General features: G+C 52.8%; 1 protein-coding gene across 1 annotated transcript; it reads left to right on the top strand.

Moving 5' to 3' along the window:
• The first annotated feature begins 3,021 nt into the window (after window positions 1-3,021).
• On the top strand, window positions 3,022-26,165 carry DMBX1 (diencephalon/mesencephalon homeobox 1). The gene is made up of 5 exons (XM_032247458.1): window positions 3,022-3,064; window positions 18,750-18,915; window positions 22,347-22,525; window positions 22,805-23,153; window positions 24,221-26,165. The coding sequence occupies exons 2-5, from the start codon at window positions 18,762-18,764 to the stop codon at window positions 24,673-24,675; spliced, it is 1,137 nt and encodes a 378-aa protein (XP_032103349.1). The 5' UTR covers window positions 3,022-3,064; window positions 18,750-18,761; the 3' UTR covers window positions 24,676-26,165.
• The last annotated feature ends 1,503 nt before the right edge of the window (window positions 26,166-27,668 follow it).

Here is a 27,668-nt window from a genome sequence, read left to right on the forward strand (position 1 = left end):
CACATCCCTGGGCAGGCGGGTGGGGCGGCCCCAGGAGGAAGGCCCTGAACCATTTCTGCTTCTTAATTCCTGTCTAGATGGTGGCACTTTCAAAATGGTTTTGTGAAATCACTAAAACCCACCCACATTGTGGCACATCAAGCTTCCCTGCGCGGGCCTCCCTAAAGGATGTGTTCACTTTCCCTGTCCTGTCCTGTTTTCCTCCGGACTTTCCATCCCAGCAAGGGAGCTTGCTAGGGATTTTTGTTTTTCCCCCAGCTTTGTCCCCACACCCAGGAATCTACAACCAGCCCTGAGCACAGCCCTTGGCTGCAATGTCTGTGAAATGTGTGGGGATAGGAAGTGAGTGAGGGACTGCAGCTCTCTCTGTCCATGATGTGTGTCCCTGTGAAAGTGGATCTGGCCTGTTAGTGTGGGCTTCTCCAGGTATCCGGGGATCTGAGTTTGTGGAAGACTGGCTGTATTACGAGGCTCAGAGCATACTGCCCACCCAGCCGCACACCACCTCAGACCTCTGGGATGGGGACAGCTGGCACAGGTGGGAGCCTCGGTAGCCTGGGATAGGAGGCAAGCAAGGGTTTCCCAGCTGGACTTAGAATCTATGTGGTAGATGACTTCCTTCCAGAGCGAGTGCCTGGCTGAGCCGCATGCCCCACTGCCTCAGTAGTCCTCAGCCAACCAACAGTGCTTGTGCGGTTCTCAAGCCGCCTTCCCCCAGCTCCGGCAGGTCTGGTGCACTCAGGCCAGGCTGAGTTGAGGTCATCATTCCTCCAGCCTGCCCTCCAGCTCCTGTGCTGTCTGAGGTGGGGACCTAGGGAGGAGGTAAGTTGGAGTTGAGTCCCTGGGCAAAGAAAGATGATGCCCCCTCCTACTGGAAGGGGAGACCCAGTTGGGAATAGGGGCAGAGGGGACAAGGCCTACCTGAGCAAGCCTTCCTTGCTCCACCATTAGGGATGGCAGGGAGGGATTTTGGTGCCCCCTCTTTTGTTTCTCCATATGTGACCCTTCCACATGTGCACCCTTGCCCCTGTCTGTGTGTGTGACTGAATGATGGTATGTGTGTGCAGGGGATTGCAGTTTTCTCCAGAATCATCTGTGTGCCTGATTATGTGTGGAGGTCAGCCAGGTGGGGGCGCAGTGTCCTTCCCACCATCTCCCTGGCTGCTGTGGAGCGCTACTGGCAGTCCCAATCATCTAAGCCAAAGAGGCAGCCTTGGTTGCCCTGCCCTTCCCTCCCCTCCTCTCAACTCCCTCTCAAACAGGGCCAGGATCCCTGAAGAGAAATTAAAAGGTTATTTAAAGCCCCCGCCTCCGCCTTTCTTGTCCCTTTAAATCGAGCCTAAACGGTTTTGCTTTGGCAGAAGAAATCTTTTCTGGAGCTTTGGGGTGGGGGTGGGGGATCCTGGTGGGAGAGAAGGGTCTAAGCGGCCTAATCCTCTTACCGCCCCCTCCTCTCCCCTCCTCTCTCTTCTGAGGCCCACTGCTCCCCCCACCCCCCCTCAGTCATCAAGCCCCTAACTCTGACTGAAGATTGACCCCAAACCTCAAATCTGACTGTGGCCCCTTCTGCCCCACCCAGGCCAAAATTCCTGATGCCCTCAACCCAGGCTGGGGCCCTAAAATCTACTGGCAGTATTGGCTAGCCAGCATCAGCTCCTCTCAGTGCCTGATCCACTAAGCAAGCAGCCCAGCTCCCAGGAGCTAGACCGGAGAGCTTCACTTATAGACCAGGGGGACTGCCAGAACCAGGGTCCTGCTGCTTAGGTCCCAAGATTGAGTGGCCACCCTGTGTGCAGCCACCTGGATTTGCAACTACGTTTGAGCTGAAAATTGCACAAGGACTTGCTACACACACACAAAGGACTCAACACCATAGGAAACCCCACAGCTGCACTTGGATTCGTGGTCATGGGAGCACCAGTCACAAGGGCACACTCAACATGTGAGTCACAGTTGCAGCCACTGAGGCCAAAGGCTGGTTGCACAGGGTCCCTTCCCCACCCACCCCACCGCCTCCACACACTTGGCCAAGACCTCTCCAGCCATCTCCACACAGCCACATCTACAGAGCCTCCCAGAGCCTCTATACAGCAACTTGTCACCCCTGCATCCACTGGCAGTGTGGGCGTAGCATACACCTGCCTCCTGGCACACAGCTTAGACACACACCTTTTGGGAAGCCGAGCCTCTGCCTGGTTGAGAGCCGGCCCCAGAACGTCCTCTTCCTGTGAGCGAGTTCCCGCCTGGAGGAAGCAGAGCGCTGGTAAGAGCAGGACAACCTCGGGCCCAGGATTTTCCCAATGTGAGCCGGTCTCGGAGTGTGTGTGTCCCCCCAGTTCCGGCGACAGGTGCCTGTGCTGCGTGTGAAGCCGTGAATTCAAGCCCGCAGCCTCTCGGCCCAGAGGCCGACATCCAGCTGCCAGACAGGTGAGCGGCTGCTAGGAGCGCCAACCAGCGCACCCGCGGGGTGTGTGGGCGGCGAGTTCAGAGTGCGGGCTGTGGCGCTGCGTGGTGGCGCGGGGGTGGCAGTGTTGCAGGTGGTGTGGAACTGATGGGGAGGGGTGTGTGTGCGTGCCTATGTATGCGCGCAGCTCCAGACCAACCTTGAAGGGGCAGTGAGGCCGAAAGTCCGTCGGGGCGTCCCCAGGCCACCTCTACAGACCCCAGGTGCTAAGCATCGGGTTGGGACAGGGGAGAGAGAGGTTTCTCAAGACCTTTCAACACCCCAGGGATCGGCCTGCGGCTTCCGCGGACCCAAGAGAGGCAGAGATCCCAGGACCGGGAGCCAGAGATCGAGGAGCAGAGATTCGGGAGAGGTGACGGACGCGGGCCCGGCGCTCAGATCCACCGACTGTCGGGCCCGGGCCACCTTGGCCTGGAGCTGCGGCACCAGCGGGGCGGGGCGGGGAGGGAGCGACGCGTGATTGGCAGCCACCAGGGCCATTAGGAAGCGTCTGGGCCCGCGCCGGGCGCCCGGGAAACGCAGTTTAAAACTCCAGCCCCTGCCCTGGCGCGCGTAGATGGCAGCGGCGGCGGCGGCGGCAGCGCGGGCCGGGTTGACCAGGTACGAGCGGGCGGGGCTGGCGGGCCCAGCCGGGAAGGGCGCGGGACTGTAGCTGCGGGGAGGACGCGGGCCGTGAGACCCCGGGGACAGCCTTCCCTCTTGGTGTCCTGTAGTCCCGGACCCACTGGGCAGATCAGAAAGTTTGCAGGGAGGCAGGGACTTGGGGACAGACAGAAGGCGCAGGGACAGAAGAAGCGGAGGGACTCCAGAAAGACGGAGAGTCGGAGACAGAGAGACCCATGGTGAGACAGAGGAAGCGATACCCGGGGCTGAAAACGGAGGGAGAAAGTGAGCAATCTAGGAAAACAGAAAGAGCGCAGAACTCAAAATTCCGAGGCAGAGAGAGCCAAGGGCGAGCCTTGGGCAGAGACGCGCCGAGGCGGAGATGCAGGCCTTGGCCCGCGGAGACGCAGGCATCCGCGGAGAACGCCTCGGATCCGTCATGGTTTTGCCTCATTTGGAAGATATTACTTCGCCCCTGAAAAAAAAAATACAAAAGAGGTTTGGATATTAAGCGGAGACAAATCCTTCTTAGTTTGGAAGGGGGCGGCATGGAGAGGGAGGTGGCCGGCGTAATGCTGAGCAGATGTGGCCCGGGGAGTCGCGAAGCCTGGGGTGGAGGCTGGGGAGGGGGCGCGGCCGGCGGCCCAGTTCCCAGCCCGCAAAGCGCAGAGGCCGCCCACACCTCCCCAGCTTCCTGGTCCACGCAAACCCCGCAGTGCCCCGGGCATTGCCCGGGATCTGGCTCTGGTCTCGCCTGCGCGGATCCTGTTCAAACTCAGCTGCCACCAAGTGCGCCTTTTTTTTCTTGATTGCGATTCTGCACAAATTTTCCAATTGAGGTCGGTTCGGCGCTCAGCCAGCCTCTGCTCTCGTAGACGTGGTCTCGGGCTAGGGTCCTCTAGGTGGGTGTTTGGGGCGCAGTGGCCCTGGTTCCCTGGAATTCGTTTTACCTCCCGAGGCCTCAGCCGGCGTGGATCAGGTGAGCGCCGGTGGGGAACGGCAGGCTGGGGGCAGTCACCGGAGCGGCTCTCGGGGCGCTTCTAGGGGAGCGGTCAAAGCGTTGGGGAGATGGCCAGAGTCTTTCCTCTCTGGGCTTCCCACACCGGATGGCCTGGCCGTAACTCGGTCGTGGACGACAACAGGCCAGGGGCCCTGACAGACTATGCAGGGTTCCAGGCACCACCGGCTGAACTTTCTGACGATCACAAATTCCCGGAACCTGCGCAGAGGCTTCGGTGGCACTGGTAGTGCACTTAAGAAGCTTGAGAGAAACCTCCTTTTCCCCAAATTCACACCAAATCTGGGGTCCCGACTTTTCCTGGATTCCAGCCACACTCAGTTTGGGAGGCAGTGGGCTCCTTAGGCTTGTGATTTGGGGCAGGAAGGAGTCCCAGAATGGGGAAACAAGGCGGATGAGCTCCGAGGCCTTTTCACCCTCTTTCCAAGCATGCAATTCCCCAAAGCGGAGAACCCTCGGAGCCTGGGGCACCTCCGCTACTTCAAACCCAGGCCCCAGAAAGTCTTTTTCGTTTGACAAAAGTTCTCCGAGGCCGCGGCAGGGTGGGCCGTTGCTGGTTTTCTAAGAGCAGCTCCGGTTTGAGGACATTGGGGAAAGAGGAGGGCTTTATTGACTCGATGGGCCTCGGAGGAAGGGGCTGTCGGCACCGCAGGGGTTGTGTGCTCCACATCCGAGGAAATTGTGCAAGTTCCCAGCTGGCTGTGGCGATGCAGGACGACCAGAGTCCTTTCCTCTCTCTAGTGCCGGGGCTCCTTTGCGCTGCAGGCGGGTCAGCTCTGTCTGATCCCTTTCTAGGAAGTTTTGTGGCCTGTTAGTTTTAGGTGGGCGTAGTGGGGGTCGTTTTCAATTTTTCGGGGATTTGTGTTTCACTTACCTTCATCCCTTGTCCTCCCCTCAAGCGGAAAGGCACTCTGGCCTAAGGACCAATGAATTTAGTTCCTACCTCCCCTTTCTGCAAACCAGCTGTGTTTATGTATATGTCTAGATGTTCAAAAAAAATTGAATTTGCTGCCTAGTGAGAGCAAATTATCTGGATAATTGGCTCAAAGCTCTCTCCTCTATGGCTGGGGTAGACGCACTCTTGGGAAAAGAAGCAGGGCATTGCTACTCAGGAGGGGGGTAAACACCATACCCCACCCCTGCAGACCTTGGGGGCACCAACTCCTGCAAGAAGGTGGGAATTTGGCAGCCCAGACCCTGAACGGAATGCAGAACAGAAGGGCAGAGGTACAGAGGAGTGGAAACCCGCCCCAGGCGAAAGGCTATGATGAAAGGCAAGGACTCGCGCCTCTGGAAGGTCTCTGCCGGATAGCGGGCTTATGGGTCAGCTTCACGGGCATCGGGTGAGTGTCTGCAGGATCCCTGCACCCCTGTCCTGGCCACTTTCACATGCACAATCCTATGTGTTTGGGAAATATGAGCTGCTTCTCCATTCTTAAACATAACTTTCACTTGACACACCGCGGGCACACACCCATGCACACACTGCTGATTTTGAGCAGGAAATAAAGTTTCCATCCCCTCCTGGGCCTGGGCGCTCTGGGAGCATACAGCCTGGAATGAGGAGTCCACCATAGCCCTTAGTGTCAGCCTCCCGGAGGCCAGGGGCCTTCTGAGGAGCAACCCATCTGGTGTGACTGGAGCATAGGGACATTGCCGGTGGTTTTTGAGGGAAGGGGAGAACCAGATCCAGAGGCGCAGTCCCCCCTGTGTCTGAATGAATGCTGTGTGTGCACACATATTTGCCAGCTGTCTAAATTGGCGGTCGTACACAGACACACATATAGAGGCTGACAGGCACACAGAACGGGACTCCTGGGTTAGAGTCACCCGGGCTATGGGTATCACACTCAGACTCTTTGAGAAGTCACACAAGAAGATGCACAGGCAGATCCACTAAACCACACAAAACCCCTCTGAGAGACACAGTTCCATACTCACAGGCTAACCTCACACAGACAGACATGCCAACAAACGCAGATACCCCCTAGGGCAACAGTCCCAAGCGTCAAGGCCCTGCTTTGCGCAGAAGCCCCACGCAGCCTCAGGCAGGGTGCGTCTACATTTTTGCTTGGCCTCTGCCCTCCCTATTCCCACCACTCTCTCCGGGCCTTGAAGCTTAGTCTCCTGGCCGGTCCTAAGTCCTTGAGGAGCCAGTCTTCACCTCCCCCACCCCTGCCTTCCCATTTCGCCCTCAATTCCACCCCTTCCCCACAGACTCGCTCGGCCGCCCCGCGGTGCCCATGTAAATGACAGCAATAAATATCTAATCAAGGCCCCGGGCGACGCCACTGCTGCCCGCCAAAGCCCATTACCGAATGAGTGTGGCGGGGGAGCTGGGGTGGGTGGGTAAGCTTCAGGCGGGGCATGTGTTCTGGTCTGCACATTCATCCTGTATTGAGTACCTCTTCTGTCTGCCCTTGAGTGAGTCTCAGTTTCCCCTTCTGTGAGAAGGGCACAGAGCCGGGCTGTCCCTTATCAGATTCAGTGGCCTCTCTATTTAGTCACTTGTCTGTTCTTCCGAGCTTATTTGACTCGGCCCCAGTGTTGCCTGATGGGTGGACCTCCCAGTTTGCACAGACCACAGATCCCAGTTTGCACAGACCAGAGCTCTGGTGGCTCTGGCCCCAGCTGTTGTTCGGACTTTAGCCAGGTTTTCACCGGCAAAAGGGAATTCCCTGGATAGGAGAGCGGCAGGAGGGAGCACATTTCCCCGAACGGTGTCACTCCTTCCCGCCAGTCTACTGCCACTGTGGACATTACTTCAATGTGCCCGAGGCCAGTGGAGCCGACTGGATTTCACAGCCCCCTCCACCATCCACGGCTCTATCTTCAGGGTGTGTTTGCATCCCCGATGCGCTGTACATCTGTCAGTGTGCAGAGCTGTCAGTGTGCCGAGCAGGAACCGTGCTTTCTGTGCCCGAAGAACAGAGCCTCCTCCGAGTTCCTCCAGCCATTTGGAGGCCCTAACTTGGGCTTGGAACAGCTCTTCTCCACAGGGGACTCTGAAGTCCGTTTCCCAGCCCCTGCTTGGATCTAGATGGCCAAGAGCAGACCAGGTCATCCCTGAGGGACTTCAGGCCAGGGCTAACCCAGCAGGCAGGGCCACCACTTCTGCACCATGGAGAGGCCAGGAACATCCTGAGGTCCTAACATATGCCCTGCTGCATCTTAGCTCTGTCCAAGTCTCCTTGATCTCCAGTGCGCTAGCTGTATCTCTGCCAGAAAGGAAGCAGAGAATCAAGCAATTACCCAGACAACTCTACTCTCAAGACTTGCAGTCAGGTCCTTCGGCCTCCTCCACCACCTGCCTGCTCTCAAGTGCTGAAGCTGGACCAGATTTGAGAAAAAGCAACAAAAAAAGTGGCTTCTCCCATCCTCTTTTCCTTCCCTGGCTGCATTTTGCCACCTTAAAAAAAAAAAAATTACCTCCAGCCGCCTGATTTCTCTGCACCCTCAACATTAAGGACCTCGGGAAGCTGGAGGACTGTAGGCAGAGGGGCCTCCCTCAGTCTCGGCCCATTAGCCTGCAGGGGGCTAATTACTCCAATTAGCGGTTGATTTATAATTAATGACTCGGACCAAGGGATAATTGGATGTTAATGGATAACAGTTTGTGTAGGAACTAAGAGCCCCCGACTCCTTCAAAGGGCCGATGGCCAGTGGTCGGCCCTGAGACCCACCGGGACCCTGGAGCTCTCCAGGTGGGTTCTTCTTGTAATCACTGGGTCCTCATTCCTGAGCCAAGAGGGGAGGTGAGAATCTCCTTTGAGAAATTTATGAGCTCTGTGTGCCCCTTATGACGTCCAGCACCCCTTCTAACCTGACCCTTGCAAAGCCACGTACTTCTAAGTCCACCTGCCTGCCACGCATGGCTCCAACTCCAGGCTCAGTTTGGGAGCCCTCAGCGGAGACGAAAGGAGGATGAGCAGATTCTTTGACCTCTACAGCTCATCCTCTTCCCATAAGGATCAAGCAATGTGGGGTTAACGGTGGTGACGTGAGGGTCAAGATGTCTATGTCCCTGGCAGGGGGAGGGAACATGGCCAAGGTGAGGGCAGTGGCCAGTGCTCATGTAGGATAGGGTTAGAGCTTAGTCTGTGACAAGGTCAGGGCCACAGCTGTGGCCGAAGGTGGCTTGGCTTCTGATGAGGACACTGGATTTTCCCTGCTGGGGCAGGGCAGAGCAGGCAGGGTGAGGAGGAAACTTTGGACCTTGGCTCACTCATTTCTGGGCTCTGCTGGCCTTCTCTCATCTCCCAGAGCTGGTCATGTGCCCATCTGCAATTCCCCTAGAATCTGAGCCCCTTGAGCTGGAATTCATGACACTACTCCCAAAGTCCATCGCTCAACAAGCAGTGGCTCCATCTTTCTTGGTGGAATGAATGTCTGAATGGTGAAAGGCAAGGACTCGGGCCTCCGGGTTCTTGCTCTGGGAACTGAGTACTGAGTACTAGCTGGGGAACCAAACCCTGCCCCCAGTCAAGGGTAAGAGCTCTAGTGGGCACTGAGTTCACATTTTAGAGTTAGACTCCCGGGATTCCATCCTGGCTAAGCTGCTTAGCTGGGTAGCTTTGGACAAGTGACTTTACCTCTCTGGGTCTCAGCTTCCTTAGCAGTCAAATGGGGATTATGAGGTTGTTTTGAAGATTAAATGAGATGCTGCCAGTCAGGTCTCTATGAGGATAGCTGGTAATAATAGTTATTTATTATAAAACTTGGCAAAAGGTAGGCAAACAGGCAACTACAGTTTGGTAAGGATAGGAATTTAAAGAAGTCACCAGACCCAGTCAGTGACTTCTGGACCCAACCAGTGATAAAACTTGATGATTATAGCAAATTATCCAATCTTTCTCACCTTCCATTTCTGAATCAGTAAGATGGGGGTGGCAGGAGAGGCTCCCTGGAGAAAGGGGTGCCCAAGCTTAGTGTGAGAAGTCTGGAGTTCTCCAGGTCATGCTGGTGGAGAGACAACATTCCCGGAGTGGGAGGCAGCCACCTGGTAGCTTTGGAGGGCCCTGGCTCACTGGTGGGGGGAGGGTAGGAAGGAAGAAGGAGGAAGGAAGGGGAGATGACAAATTTGGATATGCCTTTTAAGAAATATGGCTTTGAAGGTATCTGGTAGAACTGGTCTGAGAGATGGGTCTGTTTGTTTCAAAGGAGGCCTGGCCCACCCCACCCTCTGGTGGGGATCCCTGGCTGGGAAGAATCTGGCCCCTGGCAGGAGGAGGAAGAGGCTGATCCCTGGCTTTCTGCACCTTTGAGTACCTGAGACTGACAGGAGATTTGGGGAGCGTGGAAGGTTCAGCGTGACCCATGAATGATCTGGGGCTCTTGGAGGAGCCCCTGTAGAATAAGCAGCATCTGAGAGTAATAGCTGGGGTTGTCCTCATGTCAAGTTTGCTCCCAAACCGTATGCCTGCAGGGTCCTTGGTCAGGGTAGGACCGGGATCTTCATAGCCCTTACATCCTATGTTCCCACTGCAGATTCCTGGCAACCTGGAACTAAGGACAAATGTGGAAACAGGGGTACTTCCCCATTCCCAAGCAGGCCAGCCAAGGGGACTCACCTTCCTTGAGTATCAACTCCTCATCTGCAATGTGGAGATAATCATAGTGCTTCCCCCATAGACTTGGGGTAAGACATTAATGAGGTGCTGACGCTGAGTATCTGGCATGTGCCAGGGACAGAGCTTCCCTTAAAATCTTGGCTGCAAAGGCTCAGAGTTGGAAGGCTTCTAGGTCATCTTGCTCAGCCTGCCCCACAACACCCACACACTCGTGCACACACACATGCATACACATGAACGAGTCCCTCCTCTTCCGCCTCCCTCACATGTGGCTGGCCAGCCCTGGGTTACACACTTTTCATGACAAGGTCTCTTTCATGAGCTCAGAGATGGTAGGACCCTAGCTAAGGTCACAGGGCAGCCTGGAGTTGGGGCAGAAGCCCAGGCCTGCTGCTCCTGGGTTCATGTATTCATGATCTTCTACCTGAGAGAGTAAAAGTCCTTTTGGACTCCAAGCTGCGAAGCAGGAGGGACAGTTGCAGCAGCCTCTCTCCTCAGAGGGTCACTGGAGAACTTCCAGAGATAAAGGCAGCAGCATTTCTCAGGGAAGAAAGTCCATGGCAACAGGCTACTCTCCATCCCTCCCTCTGCCATTGACACTCAGGGCTAGTCTCACCAGGGCCTATCTCTTGGTCACACTGTGAAAATAAATACCAGGTAGCTCTTCAGAGACTCAGAGACCTGGGTTCCCATCCCGCCTCCACCACTTACTAGCTGTGAAACCTTGGGCAGGAGACGTTGTCTCCCTGAGTCTCAGTTTTCTCATTCATATACTGGGGATAATTATACCTACCTGGAAGGGTTGTGTGGAAGTTTATTAGGTGATACACCTGGAATGAGTGAAACAAGTCTTGGCTCGCGGTAGATGGCCAAAGAGAGGTGGCTGGTGGTGATGTCAATGAGATGACGTGCCTCACCGTGCCTGGAATAGACAGCGGGGTGAGACTCTCAGAGAATGTTGGTTTCTTCCTCTTCTGCTTCTCTTTCTTTTCCTCTAAATAAAGTTGTTTTGCCATGTTTCCACTGTGAATGGGAATGAGAAGTAACTGAGGGAGAATTAAAAGTTCAGAGAAGGAAAGGGAGAGGCAAAGAGTGGCGGCGTTGGCCTGCGGGGTGGCTGAGCCGAGTGTGACCCAAGGAAGGGTCCACTTTCCTTTTAATCAAAGACGTCTTGCATGCATTTTCATGGTACTGCTGCCGTTAATTTATAAAAAATGCCCTCTAATAAAATTCTGCTTGATTCTTCGATTGGCTGGGCATTAGGCCGCAGCCAGCAGCGACGCGGGGACATAACGGATGCATTTGCAGATTTGGAAAATTAAAGCCATCTATATGGCGCCTGTGGCGGGAGATCCGCCGATCTGCTTGCTTAATGAAATATAAAGATTCTTTTAACCAATGTAAGCACAATTCGACAGCTTGTGAAACGCGGCCGCGCCATGATGGATGGCTCTCCTGGCTCGCCAGGAATTGCGGGGCGGCACCTTTTAAATATATAATTGATTCTGTTTGGAGTGTGCAGTGGGCTGAGCCCACGCAGGGCCCAGTCTGGGGCCAGGAGTGTGGGGCCTCTGTTTAGAGGCTCCTGCAGGCCTTGTAGGTTCCAGCCTGGGGGGCCTCCCTATAGGGGCCACCAGGATTCAGAACTGGATGTGGAAGGGGCTCCTGTGGCTGGGCCTGGCTGAGGACCACTGTACTGCAGGTCCTGGCTGCCCCTACTGCTGGGAAACGGCCCACTAGGCAGGAGTCGCCCCCACGAGGCCTACAGTCCTGGGACAGAGGAGGTTATGGGCTGGGACTCCGGGTCTCCCTTTCCTCCCGTGGACCATCCTGGGCTGTGTTGGTCCTGTCTCCCTCACAATCCCTTGGTCTAAAATTCCTTCCCACTCATTCGAAGTTACTATTTCCTAAGCACCAACTGTGTACCAGGCTCTGTGCCAGGTGTTGCAGAAACAATGGCTAAGACAAATTATTTATTTGCTGTGTTGATTTATCTCCTTGCTTTTTTTTCTCTCTTTGTATTTTTCTCTTGTCCTCTCTCACATCCTGTTCAGGGGTGGAAGAGCCACAGTGCACTGACCTAGCAGCAGGGGATGGGGGCCACATGACTTTCCAGGGTACCAGTTAGTGTACATTTACCTGGTCACACACTCAGAGATACATTGTTTGTACACATGGGCTCACAGGCATGCACACCCACTGAGACACATAAAATAGCCAGATACACACATAAACAAGAGACAGGCACATACAGTCACGTGGCGGATCCCAGTTGGGTTGTGTACACACATGGCCACACATGGACACTGGGGTGAGCCACAGACCTGTGGCTGTGTGGGACTGCATGTGAGCAGCTTGGTTGGTAAGTAGCATCCACCGACAAGGGTCCCTCTGTGGCCTCAGAGAAGAGCAGGGGCCTTGAGATCCAGCTGTAGTGAGGCAGAGGAGTATGAGGCTGGAGGGAGAAAAGCTTAGCAGGGAAGATTTGGGCTTACATATGGCTTCATTTCACAGCACACACACATGCACACAATGTGCACACGAGCATGCATGCCAGAGGGAATGTGTTTTTTCTTTTCTTTTTTTTTTTTGAGACCACGTCTCGTTCTGTCCCCCAGACTGGAGTGCCGTGGTGCGATCTCAGCTCACTGCAACCTCCGCCTCCCAGGTTCAAGCAATTCTCCTAACTCAGCCTCCTAAGTAGTTGGGACTACAGGCATGCACCACCATGCTTGGCTAATTTTTGAATTTTTAGCAGAGATGGGGTTTCACCATATTGGTCAGGCTGGTCTCAAACTCCTGACCTCGTGATGTGCCCGCCTCGATCTCCCAAAGTGCTGAGATTACAGGCATGAGCCACCTCAGCCAGCAGAATATGCTTTTTCTTGCTGTCCTCCTATTGTCTTGGACCAATTAAGAGATGATAGAAATCAGAGAATGGGGCCAGGTGCGGTGGCTCACGCCTGTAATCTCAGGAGAATCGTTTGAACCCGGGAGGCGGAGATTGCGCCATTGCATTCCAGCCTGGGCAACAGAGCAAGACTCTGTCTCAAAAAAAAAAAAAAAAGAAAGAAAAGAAAAGAAAAAAGAAATCAGGGAATGGAATATGCTGGGGTAAGATCCTGTGTGACTGGGGCTAGGAAACACTAGCTAGTGGGAAGAACTTCACTGTTGACACCTGTTCCACCACTTTCTAACTGTATGGCCTTTAGCAAATTATCCAATCTTTCTCACCTTCCATTTCTGAATCTGGAAGATGGGGATAACATTTTCTACCTCCTACAGTGTTGGGAGAATTGATGGAGACGTCTGATGTAACAGAGGCATTTAATACACAGTTGTGATCATTAATTCATCATCTAATCCTTATTTCCTAGCCCTGCTTCTGCATTAGGCCCTGTGATCTGGGGGTGGGGTGGGTGTCCCGAAATGCATGAGATAATTTCTGCCCTCACGGAGCTCAGTCTGGTCTAGTCAGGGGGGTAGAAGTGTCATCACAGCACTGTGCTGCAGGCACTAGAATGAAGAAAATCCACCGAAGGTGTTGAGTGTGGTGTCCGGCACAGTGTGTTCAGGACATGATAGCTAGTATTGTTGTTGTCACCGTTGCAGTCATCGTCATTTCTATGATCGGTGCATACAGATCTTATCTGAGCCTTGAGCGGGGAGAGATTCCCTGTGAGAGGAGAGCAGGGGAAGGCCCCGTTTCTGAAGAGGGATCAGTTCAGCTAGGCCTTATGGAGAGGGAAGAGTTTGTCGGGGGAAGGGAAAGAAGAGAGATGGTGAATCAGGTAGAGAGCCCAGCAAGAGTAAAGGCATGGAGATGAAAAGGAGTGGCAGGTAGTCTGGTAGTGCTTGGTGATGGGGAGGGGGAAGGCATCAGACCAGGCTGGGAAGATCTCAGAGACCCTCAGAGGGCCACGGGGATGGGGCAACTGTGGGGCCCAGAGAGGCATCTCTCTGGCTTCAGTTAATAAAGCTGCGTTGTGCATCAAAAACTGTGAGATCAGCAATAATTAAGTCAATTAAAATGTCACTTACCACATCAACAGCAGTGAATTTTAAAGCAACAAAGCCCCTGAGTTTGGTGGGGGAGAGGCATTCCAATAGCAGGAGTTGGAATGGATGAAATGACTTCTAAACTCCGTTCCCCCTTCCTCACCTGGAGCTTCTGACACACTCTGGAGCCTGGTTTCATCCTCATATCCAGCAAAAGACGTGGATACCTCCTCCCAGCCCCTACCCCCACCAAAAAAGAAAGAAAGAAATAATATAAATGTGAAAATCACCTGTAATCCCATCTGCTATCTCCCAGAGATAACCTCTGTTAACATTTAAGGGTATCACCTTCCAGACTTTTTTCTATGCATATTTATACATGCATTACAAAAATGGGATCACATCATGCGTATTGTTTTGTTGCCTATTTTTCCCACTCAACAGTATCTTGTGAACATCAGCACATACAGATACACATCGTTTTAAATTGCAGTGCCGTATTCCACTGTGGGCCTACCTGTCCCCTCACTTGCTAAACTAATCCTCTCTCGATGGATAGTTAGGTTTTCAATTGTTTGCCATCGCAGGCAGTGCTGTGATAAATATTCCCATCATATCTCTGCATACTTGAAGGGTACATTTCTAGAAATGGAATTGTTGGGTCAAAGACGATGTACTCTCTAAAGGCTTTTGATGTAAGGAGTAAATAGCTCTTCTGCCGTCAAGGTAGGAGAAGGACCATTTCCCACTCCTCTAGATAACCCTGTGTAATAATTTTTCTTTATATTTGCTAATCTGATTGGTAAATAATGATCTTATTATTTTTGTTTTTGAGACACAGTTTCACTGTTGCCCAGGCTGTAGTGCAGTAGTGTGATCTCGGCTCATCGCAACCCCTGCCTCCCGGATTCAAGTGATTTTTCTGCCTCAGCCTTCCGAATAGCTGGGATTACAGGCATGGGCCACCACACCTGGCTAATTTTTGTATTTATTAGTAGAGGTGGTGTTTCACCATGCTGGCCAGGCTGGTCTCAAACTCCTAACCTCAAATGATCTGCCCACCTCAGCCACCCAAAGTGCTGGGATTACAGGCCTAAGTCACAGCGCCCAGCCTTTTTCTTTCTTTGTTTATAAATAAGGCTGAGCTTTTTGTCATGTCGGTTGGCTATTTGTATTTCTTTATTAATGAGTTGTTTCTTCATTTACTTAGCCTATCTTTCACTAAGGTAACCATCTTTTTATTTATTTATTTAGAGATGTGGTCTTGCTATGTTGCCCAGGCTGAATTCAAACTCCTGGGCTCAAGTGATCCCCCCACTTTATCATCCTGAATGGCTGGGTCTACAGGTGTGTGCCAGTGCACCCATCTTTATTTTTTTATTCCCAAATAAGAGTTCTTTGTATATTATGGATATTCCCTTTTATTTGATTTGTGTTATTTATTTTTTATGAATTCCTCTATGGCATATACAGTATATAACAGATATTTTTCCAAATTTGTTGTTTGCCTTTTAGCTTTGTTTATGGATATATTCTGTTATATTGAGGGGTAAATTCTTCATCTCACCATGTCTATCACTCTTTTCTCTTTATTTATTTATTTATTTTTGAGACAGAGTTTCATTCTTGTTGCCCAGGCTGTAGTGCAATGGCGAGATCTTGGCTCACCGCAACCTCCATCTCCTGGGTTCAGGCAATTCTCCTGCCTCAGCCTCCTGAGTAGCTGGGACTACAGGCACTACTACCACACCTGGCTGATTTTTGTATTTTTAGTAGAGATGGGGTTTCACTATGTTGGCCAGGCTGGTCTCAAACTCCTGACCTTATGATCCACCTGCCTCGGCCTCCCAAAGTGCTGGGATTACAGGTGTGAGCCACCGCGCCCGGTCGTCTATCACTCTTTTCTCTTAGCTTTCTGCCTTGAGGTTATGGTTCTGGTGTGTGGAGAAGGCTTCTGTAAGTGAATGCTGTTGGAGGAAGCTAGTGTGTTAGTGCTGACTCAGAATCTGTAAATCTAGCCCTCAGCTCCAGACTCCCACATCCAACAGCCAATTCAACATGCTTACCCGGAAGTTGAATTCATGTCAGTCACTCTTGCCATGTCCCTCCAAACCTTGATTTCCATTCTCTCCCTCCCCAGATCTGCTTCTCCAACTCAGTGCTCTTCATTCAGGAAAGGACCCATCTTCACTCAGCTGCTCAGGATGGAAACTTGAGTTATCCTATTTTTTTTTTTTTTTGGCCTCTTTTTCTCACATCTTATAACTAAGCTATCAGCAATCATGCTGATTCTACCTTCAAACTACCAGAATCTGACCATTTTTTGTCACCTCCTCCACTCTAGTGAAGGCAGCATGGTCACCAGCCTGGACTTCTGCGGTGTCCTAGTGGCCTGCTCTCTCTGCTTTTCTTCTTGCAACTCTGCAGTTTATTCTCTGTATAGCAGCCAAATTGAGCTTTTAAAAATAAATCATAGGCCAGGTGTGGTGGCTCACGCCTGTAATCCCAGCACTTTGGGAGGCCAAGGCAGGAGGATTGCTTGAGCCCAGGAATTTGAGACCAACCTGGGCAACATAGTGAGACCATGTCTCTATAGAAAAATTTAAAAAGCTATCCTGGCATGATGGTGCACGCCTGTAGTCCCAGCATACCCGGGAGGCTGAGGTAGGAGGATTGCTTGAGTACCAGAGATTGAGGCTATGGAGAGCCAAGTTTGTACCACTGCACTTCAGCCTGGGAGATACAGCAAGACCTTGTCTCAGAAAAAAAACAGAACAAAGCAAAAAACCCAGATCATATTATGTTACTCCCCTCAAGACCCTCCAGGGGCATCCCATCACACTCAGGATAAAATCCAGATGGGATTTCCATTGAGCCATAGGATTACAATGGGCGGTGGAGCCCTCTGGCTAGTGGCCCCTCTCTCTCCAACCTCACCTCCTTCGCCTGCTCCCTCTCTCTGTGCTCCATCCACCCTTGTTTTCTTGCTGCTCTACAGTCACAGCCTGTCCATGCCCCAAGGCCTCTGTCCTTGCTGTTCCTTCTGCCTAGAAAGTCTCCCTGAGAGCTCCACGTGCCTTGCTTCAAGTTTCTGCTCAAATGTCAGAGAACCCTTTCCTGACTACATGTTCCACAACAATTTCTCCTTTCCCTCTTGTCATCCTCCTCCCCTGCCTTATTTTTCTTCAGAGACTGTATTCCTGTCTGACATTAGTATGTATATTTTTATTCATTGTTATACATCCCCCCACATCTAGGAATGTAAATTCCATGAAGCTAGGGACTTTGCTACTTAGTAAGTGGGTGCTTAATAAATATATGTTGGATGAATATGTGTAATATAGAAATGGATGTGTGAGCCCTCACATGGTAAAACATAAAATAGAAAACATACACTCTATATGTTGGAGTGTAATGTTTGTGTGTAGATGTCTCTGCTGCATGAATAGATATCTGTGAGCATGTCTGTGCGTGGAATGGTGGGGAAATAACATTTTGTGTCTGTGAATAGGCCAGCTCTATGAATGCCTTGCCAAGAATGTCTGCCTACGTGTATTTGTGCATGAAACGTGCGTGTGCTTGCCTGCAGCTGTGCGTGATTCTGTATAGCCCACATCTATTTCAGTGAGGAGCTGAGATACCTGCATATGTCTTCCTTTTATCAAATGGACCTACCATTGCCCCAGCCTTTTCTTTTCACCTCCCACACTTGGGAAATAAGAAACACTGTTGTGTTTTGGGGAGATTCCAGATGTGGAATCAGTTCCAAAAATGACATTTCACACTGCTGCAGGGTGGGTGAGGGTCCGGATGGGACCTTGGCAGCCTCCTGCTGACGGTGGAGCTGTCTCAGAAGGATGGACGTCTTCCCTGAGGAATGGAAGATTTCCTTGGGACAGTTGGCCATGAAAGAATAAGACTGCAGGAATGTGGAGTGGGGCAGACCCTGGACTGGCTGTGTGGCCTCAGCTTGACGCTGTTCTTTCTCTAAGCCTCAGTAGACTCAGCTGCAAGTGGGGCTCATCATTCTTGGTTGGCTTGCTTCTTGGAGATACGGTGAGAATAATGGGAGGTAATGGCAGTGAGCATACGACAGTCATAACAACGGTATTCTTACGTTTGTGCAGGACATTAGGGTTTATCACATTTCAAAGCAAATGCCTCAGTGGAGAATCTAGCTCTGGGCTTGGCTCCAAGTGGCCCTCAATGGGTATTGGTTGAATAAGTAATAAGTGTGTGAGTGAATCAATGAAGGTAAAAATGAGTAAGTGCCCGAATAATTGAATGAAGAGATGATTGCATAAAGCAGCAAATGAATTTGTAAATCACAACGACTAATACTTTTGAGTACTGTATATAATATGATCCAGTCCTTTGTAAAAGCTTCTGTTAATCCTTGCAGTAACCCTATGAGACAGGTACTGATATTAACCCCATGTTGCAGATAGAGAAACTGTGGGTCAGAGAAGTGAAGTGACATGCCCAGAGCCACAAATCTCCTGAGTGGTGGAGTTGAGGTTTTAGCCTGTCCTGAGGTTCTAGCCCAGAGCCCTAAACCCACACTGGCCCTGCTGAGTGAATCAATGAATGAGTGGGTGAATGAAGGAGTGAATGCAAGAGCCCTCACCTGGTAAGCCATGGACAAGACAGCCTCCTTTCTGATAGAGAGAGCTTCTGCCCCATCAGAAGGTGGGCATCAGCCGGGCGGGGTGGTTCATGTCTGTAATCCCAGCACTTTGGGAGGATGAGGTGGGCGAACCACCTGAGGTTGGGAGTTCGAGACCAGCCTGACCAACATGGAGAAACCCGTCTTTACTAAAAATACAATAATTAGCTGGGCATAGTAGTACATGCCTGTAACCCCAGCTACTCGGGAGGCTGAGGCACGAGAATGGCTTAAACCTGGGAGGCGGAGGTTACGGTGAGCTGAGATCGTGCCATTGCACTCCAGATTGGGCAACAAAAGCAAAAACTCCATCTCAAAAAAGATAAAGAAGAAAAGAAGGTGGGCATCCAGGCTGGACTGGGGGTGGGTCCCCCTGAGGGCAGAGTCTGAAAGCCCTGCCTCATGTCTCTTTCCCTCTTCCATCTGTAGGCAGATGCCGCCATGCAGCACTACGGGGTGAATGGCTACTCGCTGCATGCCATGAACTCACTGAGTGCCATGTACAACCTGCACCAGCAGGCAGCCCAGCAGGCCCAGCATGCCCCTGACTACCGGCCTTCGGTGCATGCGCTTACATTGGCTGAGCGCCTGGCTGGTAAGGGCCCTGGGGACTGGACCACGGAGATGGGACTGTGGGGATTGGGGGTGGAGGTTCTGGAAGGCAAACAGGAGAGGGAGCACTGGACAAGCTTCTTCCAGGCAGCTCCAAAAGACTCAGGTCACTTACCACACAGAGAGATGTCAATTCAAAGCTATGTGTGTATATCCAGAGCGTCTTTTGTTTGCCAACACTGTCCAAGGCTCTGGAGCTGCCCTATGCCTTCAAATTCTCATAACAAGCCCATGAGGGAGGCATGCATTAGCCTTATCTCACAGATGAAGAAATGGGGTAGGAGGGCCCAGAGTATTCCGGCTGGGAAGTAGCTGGAAGAGGCCCGGAGTGCTCAGGCAAGGAGAGTTCAGGCACAGGGAATTGTAAATAATGGCTTCTGTGTTTTGACACCAACTGTGGGTTAGGCACTGTGGGGGTCTCTCTTTCTGTGTGTATCAAATGATCCAATCCCCATGTAGAGAGGTATTTCCATTTTATGAACAAGGAAATGGAGGCTCAGAGAGGCTAAATCTGGGCTGGGTGGGGTTGGAAAATAACATGGCTAAAAATATGAGCTTTGGAGTCCCAGACTTGGTCAGCTCGGGGCTTTCCCATTCAGCTCTCTTCTCTGAGCCTCAGTTTCTCTTTTTATAAAAAGGAGACAACGGCCATGCCTATCCCCTAGGGTGGTTGGGAGGTGATCTGTGATAACATATTCAAAGTATTCAGCAGAGACTTGAGCAGCTGGTAAACCCACATGGGCCCAGCCCTGTGCCAGGCAGGCCTCAGATAACTTCAGGGAACTCCTAGGGAGAACAGGTGCCCATGACCCATAAGAGGGCACAACAGGAGGATGTCCAGGGTCAAATGCTGGGGCCGCTCAGAGCAACAGGATCAGCTGGGGTAGTCAGGGAGAGCTTTCTGAAGGCCATAGGGGCAGGAACCAGGCCTCAAAAAGGCATGGCAAGGAGTAGGGGGCCAACATGAGGAAAGGCACAGAATGGGAAGGGATCTGAAGATTCCACATGGGTAGCGGCACTGGCCTGGCAAGGAGAGCATGGCCAGTCTCACTCCTTTAGACTCCGCCAGGCCTCTGGGCAGAACTCAGTGGGTAAAAGTTTCCCTGGAGCAATGTGGAGGCATGAGTTTCTAGTGTGGGGATGTTGGATACAGTCCTGTGCCCAACCTGGTGGTGACATCAGCTCCTGACAGTATTCCAGGACCCGAGGACCAGAGCACAGAGAGGAGTCAGGGACAGGGGCTCATGTCCGCCGGTGGGGGCAGAGGAACTGGGGTGTTCAGCCCACCCCCAGCTAATTCTTAAAAAGGAAGAACATGAACTCCAGGTGAGCCTTTGTATGGAAGCCTTGCCTTCTAGCAGAGGCTCTGCCCAAGGTTTAAAGAGTCTGGCTTCAGAAAATAAAATAAAAAGAAAGAACAAAAAAAGAAAAGAAAACAAAAAACAAAAGAATCTGGCTTCCCTGTGACACCTACCCTGACTCCACCCCTGTAGTCCCTGGAGCCAGCAGTAGGATGCTGAGCTGTTGCTCCTCCCGCAACCAGAGTAGGGCTGACAGAGCAGTCCCCATGCCTTCGCCTGCCCCAGGATGACCGACAAGAGCTCAGGGCTGAGTCAGGCCCAGGATTAAGGTCAGTCTGTGAGGGGTTCAGAGATTCTTTTTTAAGCTGGAGAAGTATCTCAAAGTCTGGGGCTTCCTGGATACCAAGTTGCCTCTTCCTATTTTTTTTTTAGATGGAGTTTCCCTCTTGTTGCCCAGGCTGGAGTGCAATGGTGCCATCTCGGCTCACTGCAACCTCTGCCACCCGGGTTCAAGTGACTGTCCCGCCTCAGCCTCCTGACTAGCTGGGATTACAGGCATGTGCCACCACACCTGGCTAATTATTGTATTTTTAGTAGAGACGGGGTTTCACCATGTTGGCCAGGCTGGTCTCAAACTCCTGACCTCAGGGGATCTACCGGCCTCCCAAAGTGCTGGGATTGCAGGTGTGAGCCTCCACACCTGATCTTTTTTTTTTTGAGATGGAGTTTTGCTCTGTCGCCCAGGCCGGATGGAGTGCAGTGGTGTGATCTCAGCTCACTGCAACCTCTACCTCCTGAGTTCAAGGGATTCTCCTGCCTCAGCATCCCTAGTAGCTGAGATTACAGGTGCCTGCCACCACACCCAGCTAATCTTTTGTATTTTTAGTAGAGATGGGGTTTTGCCATGTTGGCTGGGCTGGTCTCGAACTCCTGACCTCAGGTGAGCCACCTGCCTTGGCCTCCTAAAGTGCTGGGGTTACAGCCGTGATCTGGCCTGTGCCTGGCTGCCTCTTCCTATTTAGGGTGTTGTGGATGACTTCCCATTCCCTGGAGCGCAGGGGAAGGACTCTGGCAGCCCAATGCAGAGGCTGAGATGACTCAAGTTCCCTTCAGCACAGACAGGGCAGGATCCAATTATGACATGATTGGAGGCAGTGAGGACAGAGGTTACTGTCTATTCTCCAGGGGCTATTCAAGCAAAAGGGCTGAAGGCTAGACCCCAGGATGGAGGCTAGACCCCAGCCCCAGGCAGGTACCTATCCTGGGTGTTATCATATTACCAGACATGTAGATGGTACCATGGAATCAACAGTCCATAGTCCTGTCTCCCCTCCAAGCCTGCAGTGGTTAGAACCTGGTCTCTTTGTCCTTCTGTCCTTGGGGAGGCAGCCACAGGATAAAGACGGAGTACAACAAGCCTTACCTGAGACCTGAGCCCTGCTGCCCCCACCCTCCCCTCTTCGTTCTTCCCCCAGCCAGGCTCTCTGTTCATGAAACAGAAGAGCAGGAGCCTCAGGCCCTGCCATCAGAGACTCTAGGCCAGCCGGGATGAGGTGGTTTACGTGTACAGAACAGAGGATGGAGTGCCAGTGAATTCCATTTGCTTAGTCAGTCCTCCCTTAACTAGACGTTGAGATGGGTACCAGCCCAGCCTGGCTTCTCATGGGCCGAGACCAGTACTCTAATGCTAAAGATGTCTTAGTATTCAGAATCTAAGGGCTGTAGGGTCTTAGGACTCTTGTGATATAGACTTACAGATTATTAGCGTCATGGAGTCTCAAAATATACTCACAGTATCCATCTTAGGGCAATACCCACTTACCCACCCCCAATGCCGAATAACAAAGACCCCCCCCACCCCAATCGTATGCCTGACAGCCATTTGTGGAGTTGAGTTAGACCTCTGTGGTACTGATGCTGCATAATGGGGTGGAGAGAACTTGAAAGCTCACAGCCACATGGAGATGGGTGATTTCTAAGGGCAAGGGACTAGGGCCAGCTCTGGCAGCAGCCTGGGTATCCACAGTGGGTCAGAGCAGGATAAGATTCAAAACTATTTCCCGTAATTAAATGGGCCCCCTCTCCTTGCCCTCCAACGGCTGTACATTTCAAGACATCATCTTGGAGGCCCGTTATGGTTCCCAGCACCGCAAACAACGTCGCAGCCGCACGGCATTCACGGCTCAGCAGCTGGAGGCCCTGGAAAAGACCTTCCAGAAGACTCACTACCCAGATGTGGTGATGCGTGAGAGGCTGGCCATGTGCACCAACCTGCCCGAAGCCCGGGTGCAGGTAGGGACCAACTCTCCTGACTAGGCCTTGCAGACAAACACCAGCCCATCAGTCTGGCCTTGTCCAGGAGCCAGCATGTCACCCCTGTGCCAAGGTGCAACTGATCTCTCCATCAAAGCCTTCGGTGATAGGAGGGCAGTTTGGGAAGGGACAGAAGGTGTGTGTTCCCTAGAGGGGTGGGGGCAATGTGATCATGTACCTCTTCTCCCAGAGCACCCTGCTCCACGCCAACTCCACTTCTTTCTTGCCCACCTCGGACTGCTCCTTTCCTGTCTCCAGGTGTGGTTCAAGAACCGCCGGGCCAAGTTCCGGAAGAAGCAGCGCAGCCTGCAGAAGGAACAGCTCCAGAAGCAGAAGGAGGCTGAGGGCTCCCACGGGGAAGGCAAGACCGAGGCCCCCACTCCAGATACCCAGCTGGACACTGACCAGCCCCCACGTCTGCCTGGCGGTGACCCCCCTGCTGAGCTTCACCTGAGTCTGTCTGAGCAGTCGGCCAGTGAATCAGCTCCCGAGGATCAGCCGGACCGTGAGGAGGATCCTCGGGCAGGGGCTGAGGACCTCAAAGCTGAGAAGAGCCCTGGGGCTGAGAGCAAGGGGCTGGGCTGCAAGAGGGGCAGCCCCAAGGCAGGTGAGGTCTGAGGGGTGCCATGGGAGAGCTGGGGCCTGGGGGACCTGAGCGTGTGAAGCGGGTCAGAGGTAGGGAGGGAGTAATCAACTGCCCCTCAGGGTCATGGCCCATCAGAATGGACTGGCCACAGCAGGCTTGGGCCAGGTCTTCACCCTTTAGTTGCTGAGTTGTGGGAAGGTCCAGGGGGTTCTGAGGGATGGGCTGAGTAGCAGGGGAAGGATACTGCCAGAGCTCAGGGCAAAAATTATTTATCAACCATTTGGAAGTATTCCAGTTTCTTTTTCTGAGGCAGAGTCTCGCTCTGTTGCTCAGGCTGGAGTGCAGTGGCGCCATATTGGCTCCCTGCAACCTCCACCTCCTTGGCTCAAGCGAATCTCCTGCCTCAGCCTCCAGAGTAGCTGGGACTACAGGTGTGTGCCACCACGCCTGGATAATTTTTGTATTTTTAGTAGAGACGGGGTTTCACTGTGTTAGCCAGGATGGTCTCAAACTCCTGACCTCAGGTGATCTGCCCGCCTCGGCCTCCCAAAGTGCTGGCATTACAGGCATGAGCCACCACACCCAGCCAGTATTCCAATATTTTAACAACCAGTTGGATGTCTTGGTGCATACTGGGCAAATACTGCATTGGCATCAGAGATTTCCACATGCAGCAGAGACTCTGAGCACATTTCTGAAGAAACAGAGCTCTGGCATGAGGCATATCTCAGACACAAACCCTAAGCCCAGCAGGGAGGGGACTGGGCTGTGAGCTGAAGGTTGGAGGGAGGGAATGGGAGCACTGGGCAGGGGAGCGGCAGGGGAGGTTACAGCCCTTGAAAAGAAAAAGAGACAGACATGGGGGCCTTGGCAGGGCCCCCGGGGCTTTCCCAGGAAGCCTGGGTCCCTTTCTCCTAGGATTCTGAGCCTTGTTTCAGGGGATGCCCTGGCTGGGATGGGATGGATGTGGTTTCAGCCGAAGCCTGTCTTGTCTGTAGCGCCGAGGGGGTGAGAAGGCTGAGCGTACTTCACCTGGCAGACAAATGCTCTTGTCCTGAGTGCTTTGTTCTTGGGTTCTCTGCTTGCAGATTCCCCAGGCAGCCTGACCCTCCCTCCTGCGGCCCCAGGGGGTGGCCTCCTGGGACCCTCCCACTCCTACTCCTCGTCCCCTCTGAGCCTCTTCCGTCTGCAGGAGCAATTCCGTCAGCACATGGCGGCCACCAATAACCTGGTGCACTACTCATCCTTCGAAGTGGGGGGTCCCGCCCCTGCTGCTGCCGCGGCGGCTGCTGCCGCTGTGCCCTACCTGGGTGTCAACATGGCCCCGCTGGGCTCACTGCACTGCCAGTCCTACTACCAGTCCCTGTCAGCAGCCGCTGCTGCCCACCAGGGTGTGTGGGGGTCCCCACTGCTGCCTGCACCCCCAGCGGGCCTGGCTCCTGCAACAGCTGCCCTGAACAGTAAAACCACAAGCATCGAGAACCTGCGGCTCCGGGCTAAGCAGCATGCAGCCTCCCTGGGACTCGACACACTGCCCAACTGACTGTCTGGCCTCCCAGGGGTCTTGGGTATCCCCTCCTCGCCCCGTGGTTATCCCCAGGTGGCTCTCAAGGAGTTAACTTCATGAGCCCAGGGATCCTAGGGCCTGGTGTCCTATTCCCTGCCCCACTTCCCCATACCCAGCCCGAAGTGAAGCCCACACCTACATACCCTCTGCATGGCCCTGCCTGGACCCCCTGGAGGCTGAATGGGGAGGAGGTGAGAGGCTGGGGTGCCCCAAGCTTTCCTCCGGGAAGTGAGAGGCTCTCCCTGGCTAGATCCCCATCTCAATAGTGCCTCCTCCCTTTCCTCCCTCCCCTTCTGCCACCCTAGTGAGTCTATGTGTGGAATGTGAGATATAAATATAAATATATAAAGCTATATTTTCAGGCACCTGCCTGCCCCAGGCCCCCTGCCCTGCCCCCATCTCTTCTTCCCTCCCACCCCTGCCCTGCAGCCTCTGTGGCTCACTCTAGCTATCCCTTCTCTTTCTGCTTCTCTCTCCTTCCTTCTTCCCTTGATCTCCCTCTTCCGGTCTCTGTCCAGGTCCCTGCCCTCATCTCCGCCCAACCTCTGTATTCTCCACCCTTGATCTTTCTCCCTGTTTCTCCCCGTGCCCTTAGTTTCTTCCTTTAGTGCTGGCTGTGTTGGTGTTGTCAATTCTTAAGCTATGTTTTGTTCAGGGTTATGGCTGGTTTTGGGTTTTAGTAATTTTGCTACTTCTCGTTCCACTCCTCTTCCCTCCCTTCTGCCCTGCCTGCCTGTCTCCTCCCTGCATCCACACCCTCTCTAGGCAGCTGTTCTTTCCCATGCCCAATAGAAGCAACAAGCCCCTAGCTGGAGACCCTGGGGATCTGGAGCTGCAGGTGGGAGGTGGCACTGGCTCCTACTCCCACCCTCACCCAGGCTGGCATCTAGAAGGTGTCATGAATTACTTTCTCTTCTCTCTTCTCAGTGTTTAGGTCCTCATTCCCAAGATTGAGGAGGCAGTAGTCAGGCTGGGCAGGCAGTAGAATGGCCAGCATTCCTGCCTGTAAAACCTCCAAAGACAGAAGCCTAGTGTCAGTGTTCAGCCAGGACTCTAGAGCTAAATTTGGAGAGACTTCCCTAGTTGGAGTGTGGCAGCAGGGGAAGAGGTGCTCTCAGAGACACCAGGGCTGGTGCTCCTCTCCCATAAGCCCAGCCTCCACATCCAGCAGGTACTGTCCATAGCAGGTGTGTGGGTGACCAGGAATGAAGGTTGAACTCTGCTCCTGCGCACAGTGTATGCAAAGCATACAGCAACGCATAGGCTTAGGGTTCTGTGGGCTTCCTGCCCTAGAGCCAGTTATGGAGGTAAGGGCTTCTCTCCAACTAGTCACTGGCATGGAAAAGTGTGTTCCTGTTTATAGCCAGGAAACCCAGATCAGCAAACTCCCTTTCAAAGCTGTGTGACTGACCGGGGGCAGTGGCTCATGCCTATAATCCCAGCACTTTGGGAGACCGAGGCAGGCAGATCACCTGAAATCAGGAGTTCAAGACCAACCTGGCCAACGTGGTGATACCCCATCTCTACTAATAATATAAAAATTAGCCAGGTGTGGTGGCATGTGCCCATAATCCTAGCTACTCAGGAGGCTGAAGAGGGAGGATTGCTGGAACCAGGGAGGTGTAGGTTGCAGTGAGCCGAGATCATGCCACTGCACTCCAGCCTGGGCAACAACGTGAGAATCCATCTCAAAAAAAAAAAAAAAAAAAAAGTTGTGTGACCTTGGGCAAGCCTGTAGCCTCTCTGGGTCTGTTTCCCTGTCTGGGTTAGATGGCTGTAAGGTCCTAGCCAGCTCTACTTTCTGCATTCTGTGCACAACCTTGCAGGACCGAAGTTTTTAGTTCAATTGACAATGACAGAAGGTTCTCAAAAGCACAATGTATGAATTAGAAAATTACTGTAGCCTTGCTGTGGAGCAAGGAGTGTTGTATGTAAAAGCCTCTCTGTAGACACTGCCTTAGTTTCCCCATAAGTATAATGGATTCCCTCTAGTTCAGACAATCTGGATTTGATCCTGATTTTCTTGAGTTCCAGTGCCAGTCTCTGGGATCACCCCATTTTCATACCTTTGCATGATCTCAGGGGCTCTTGGCAGTGGGAAGGGTGGCTTGGACAAATTCTTGGTCATGCTCCCCAACTCTTGGCTCACCATTGAACACTCCAACCCCTGCTTAAAAACGATCTGAAAACCAGGGTAAAGATTCTTAAGGCTTGTCTCCTCACTCAGTGGGAAGAGAGGGGTTCTATTGGTTTCCTGGAGGATTGGTTTGTGAAGAAGTCAATGCCTATCACCCTTGAGGGGGTCAGCCTCGGCTGGGGCAGATGGAGAAGGCTTCGGACAGGAGAAAAGTGAGGGGGATGGTAGTCTGGTCCAGGAGAACCATTTGAAAAAAGCAGCAGAGATGAGACTCCACAGACCACAGGAAAGGGGTGGCTGGCTTCACCAGAGGTGGGGTTAAGGGGCCTGGAATCCAGGCTAAAGACCTCACCTACATGTGGCAAGTACCAAGACAGGCAGCTGAGGGTTTCTGAATCCTCAAGTGTCTTGCTGGGTCTGGAATCTGGAAGGGGAATCCACCAGCCATGGGAGCATCAGAGAAGAGACTGGCAGCGCTGTGGGAAGTTGGCAGATTCCAGGAGGGACAGAGGAGGTTTTTGGTTTGGGAGGGCTTCTGTGGCCAATGGCCCAGCCACTGTCCTCTGGGATTAGCTCCAGGAAGTTCTGTTTTGAAAAAAAAAAAATAATCATCTGGTAAGGTATGGGAAGATTCCTAGCTGCTTTTAGACTGACACTTTTTGTCAGTTCCTGGGTATGAGTGATTGTCACTGGGCCTTGGAATCCAACAGCCCTGGATATCACCACCTCCTCCAGGAAGCCTCCCCTGACCTCCTAAGGGGCAATGTTCTGTCATGGCGGGAGGCAGGCCCACTCAGGAGCAGCCCAGCTTCCCTCAGATGTTTGTTAACAC

This window comes from Sapajus apella, unplaced genomic scaffold (assembly GCF_009761245.1).
Source record: "Sapajus apella isolate SASKATOON/1434 unplaced genomic scaffold, GSC_monkey_1.0 scaffold62, whole genome shotgun sequence".
NCBI classification, from domain to species: Eukaryota; Metazoa; Chordata; class Mammalia; order Primates; family Cebidae; genus Sapajus; species Sapajus apella.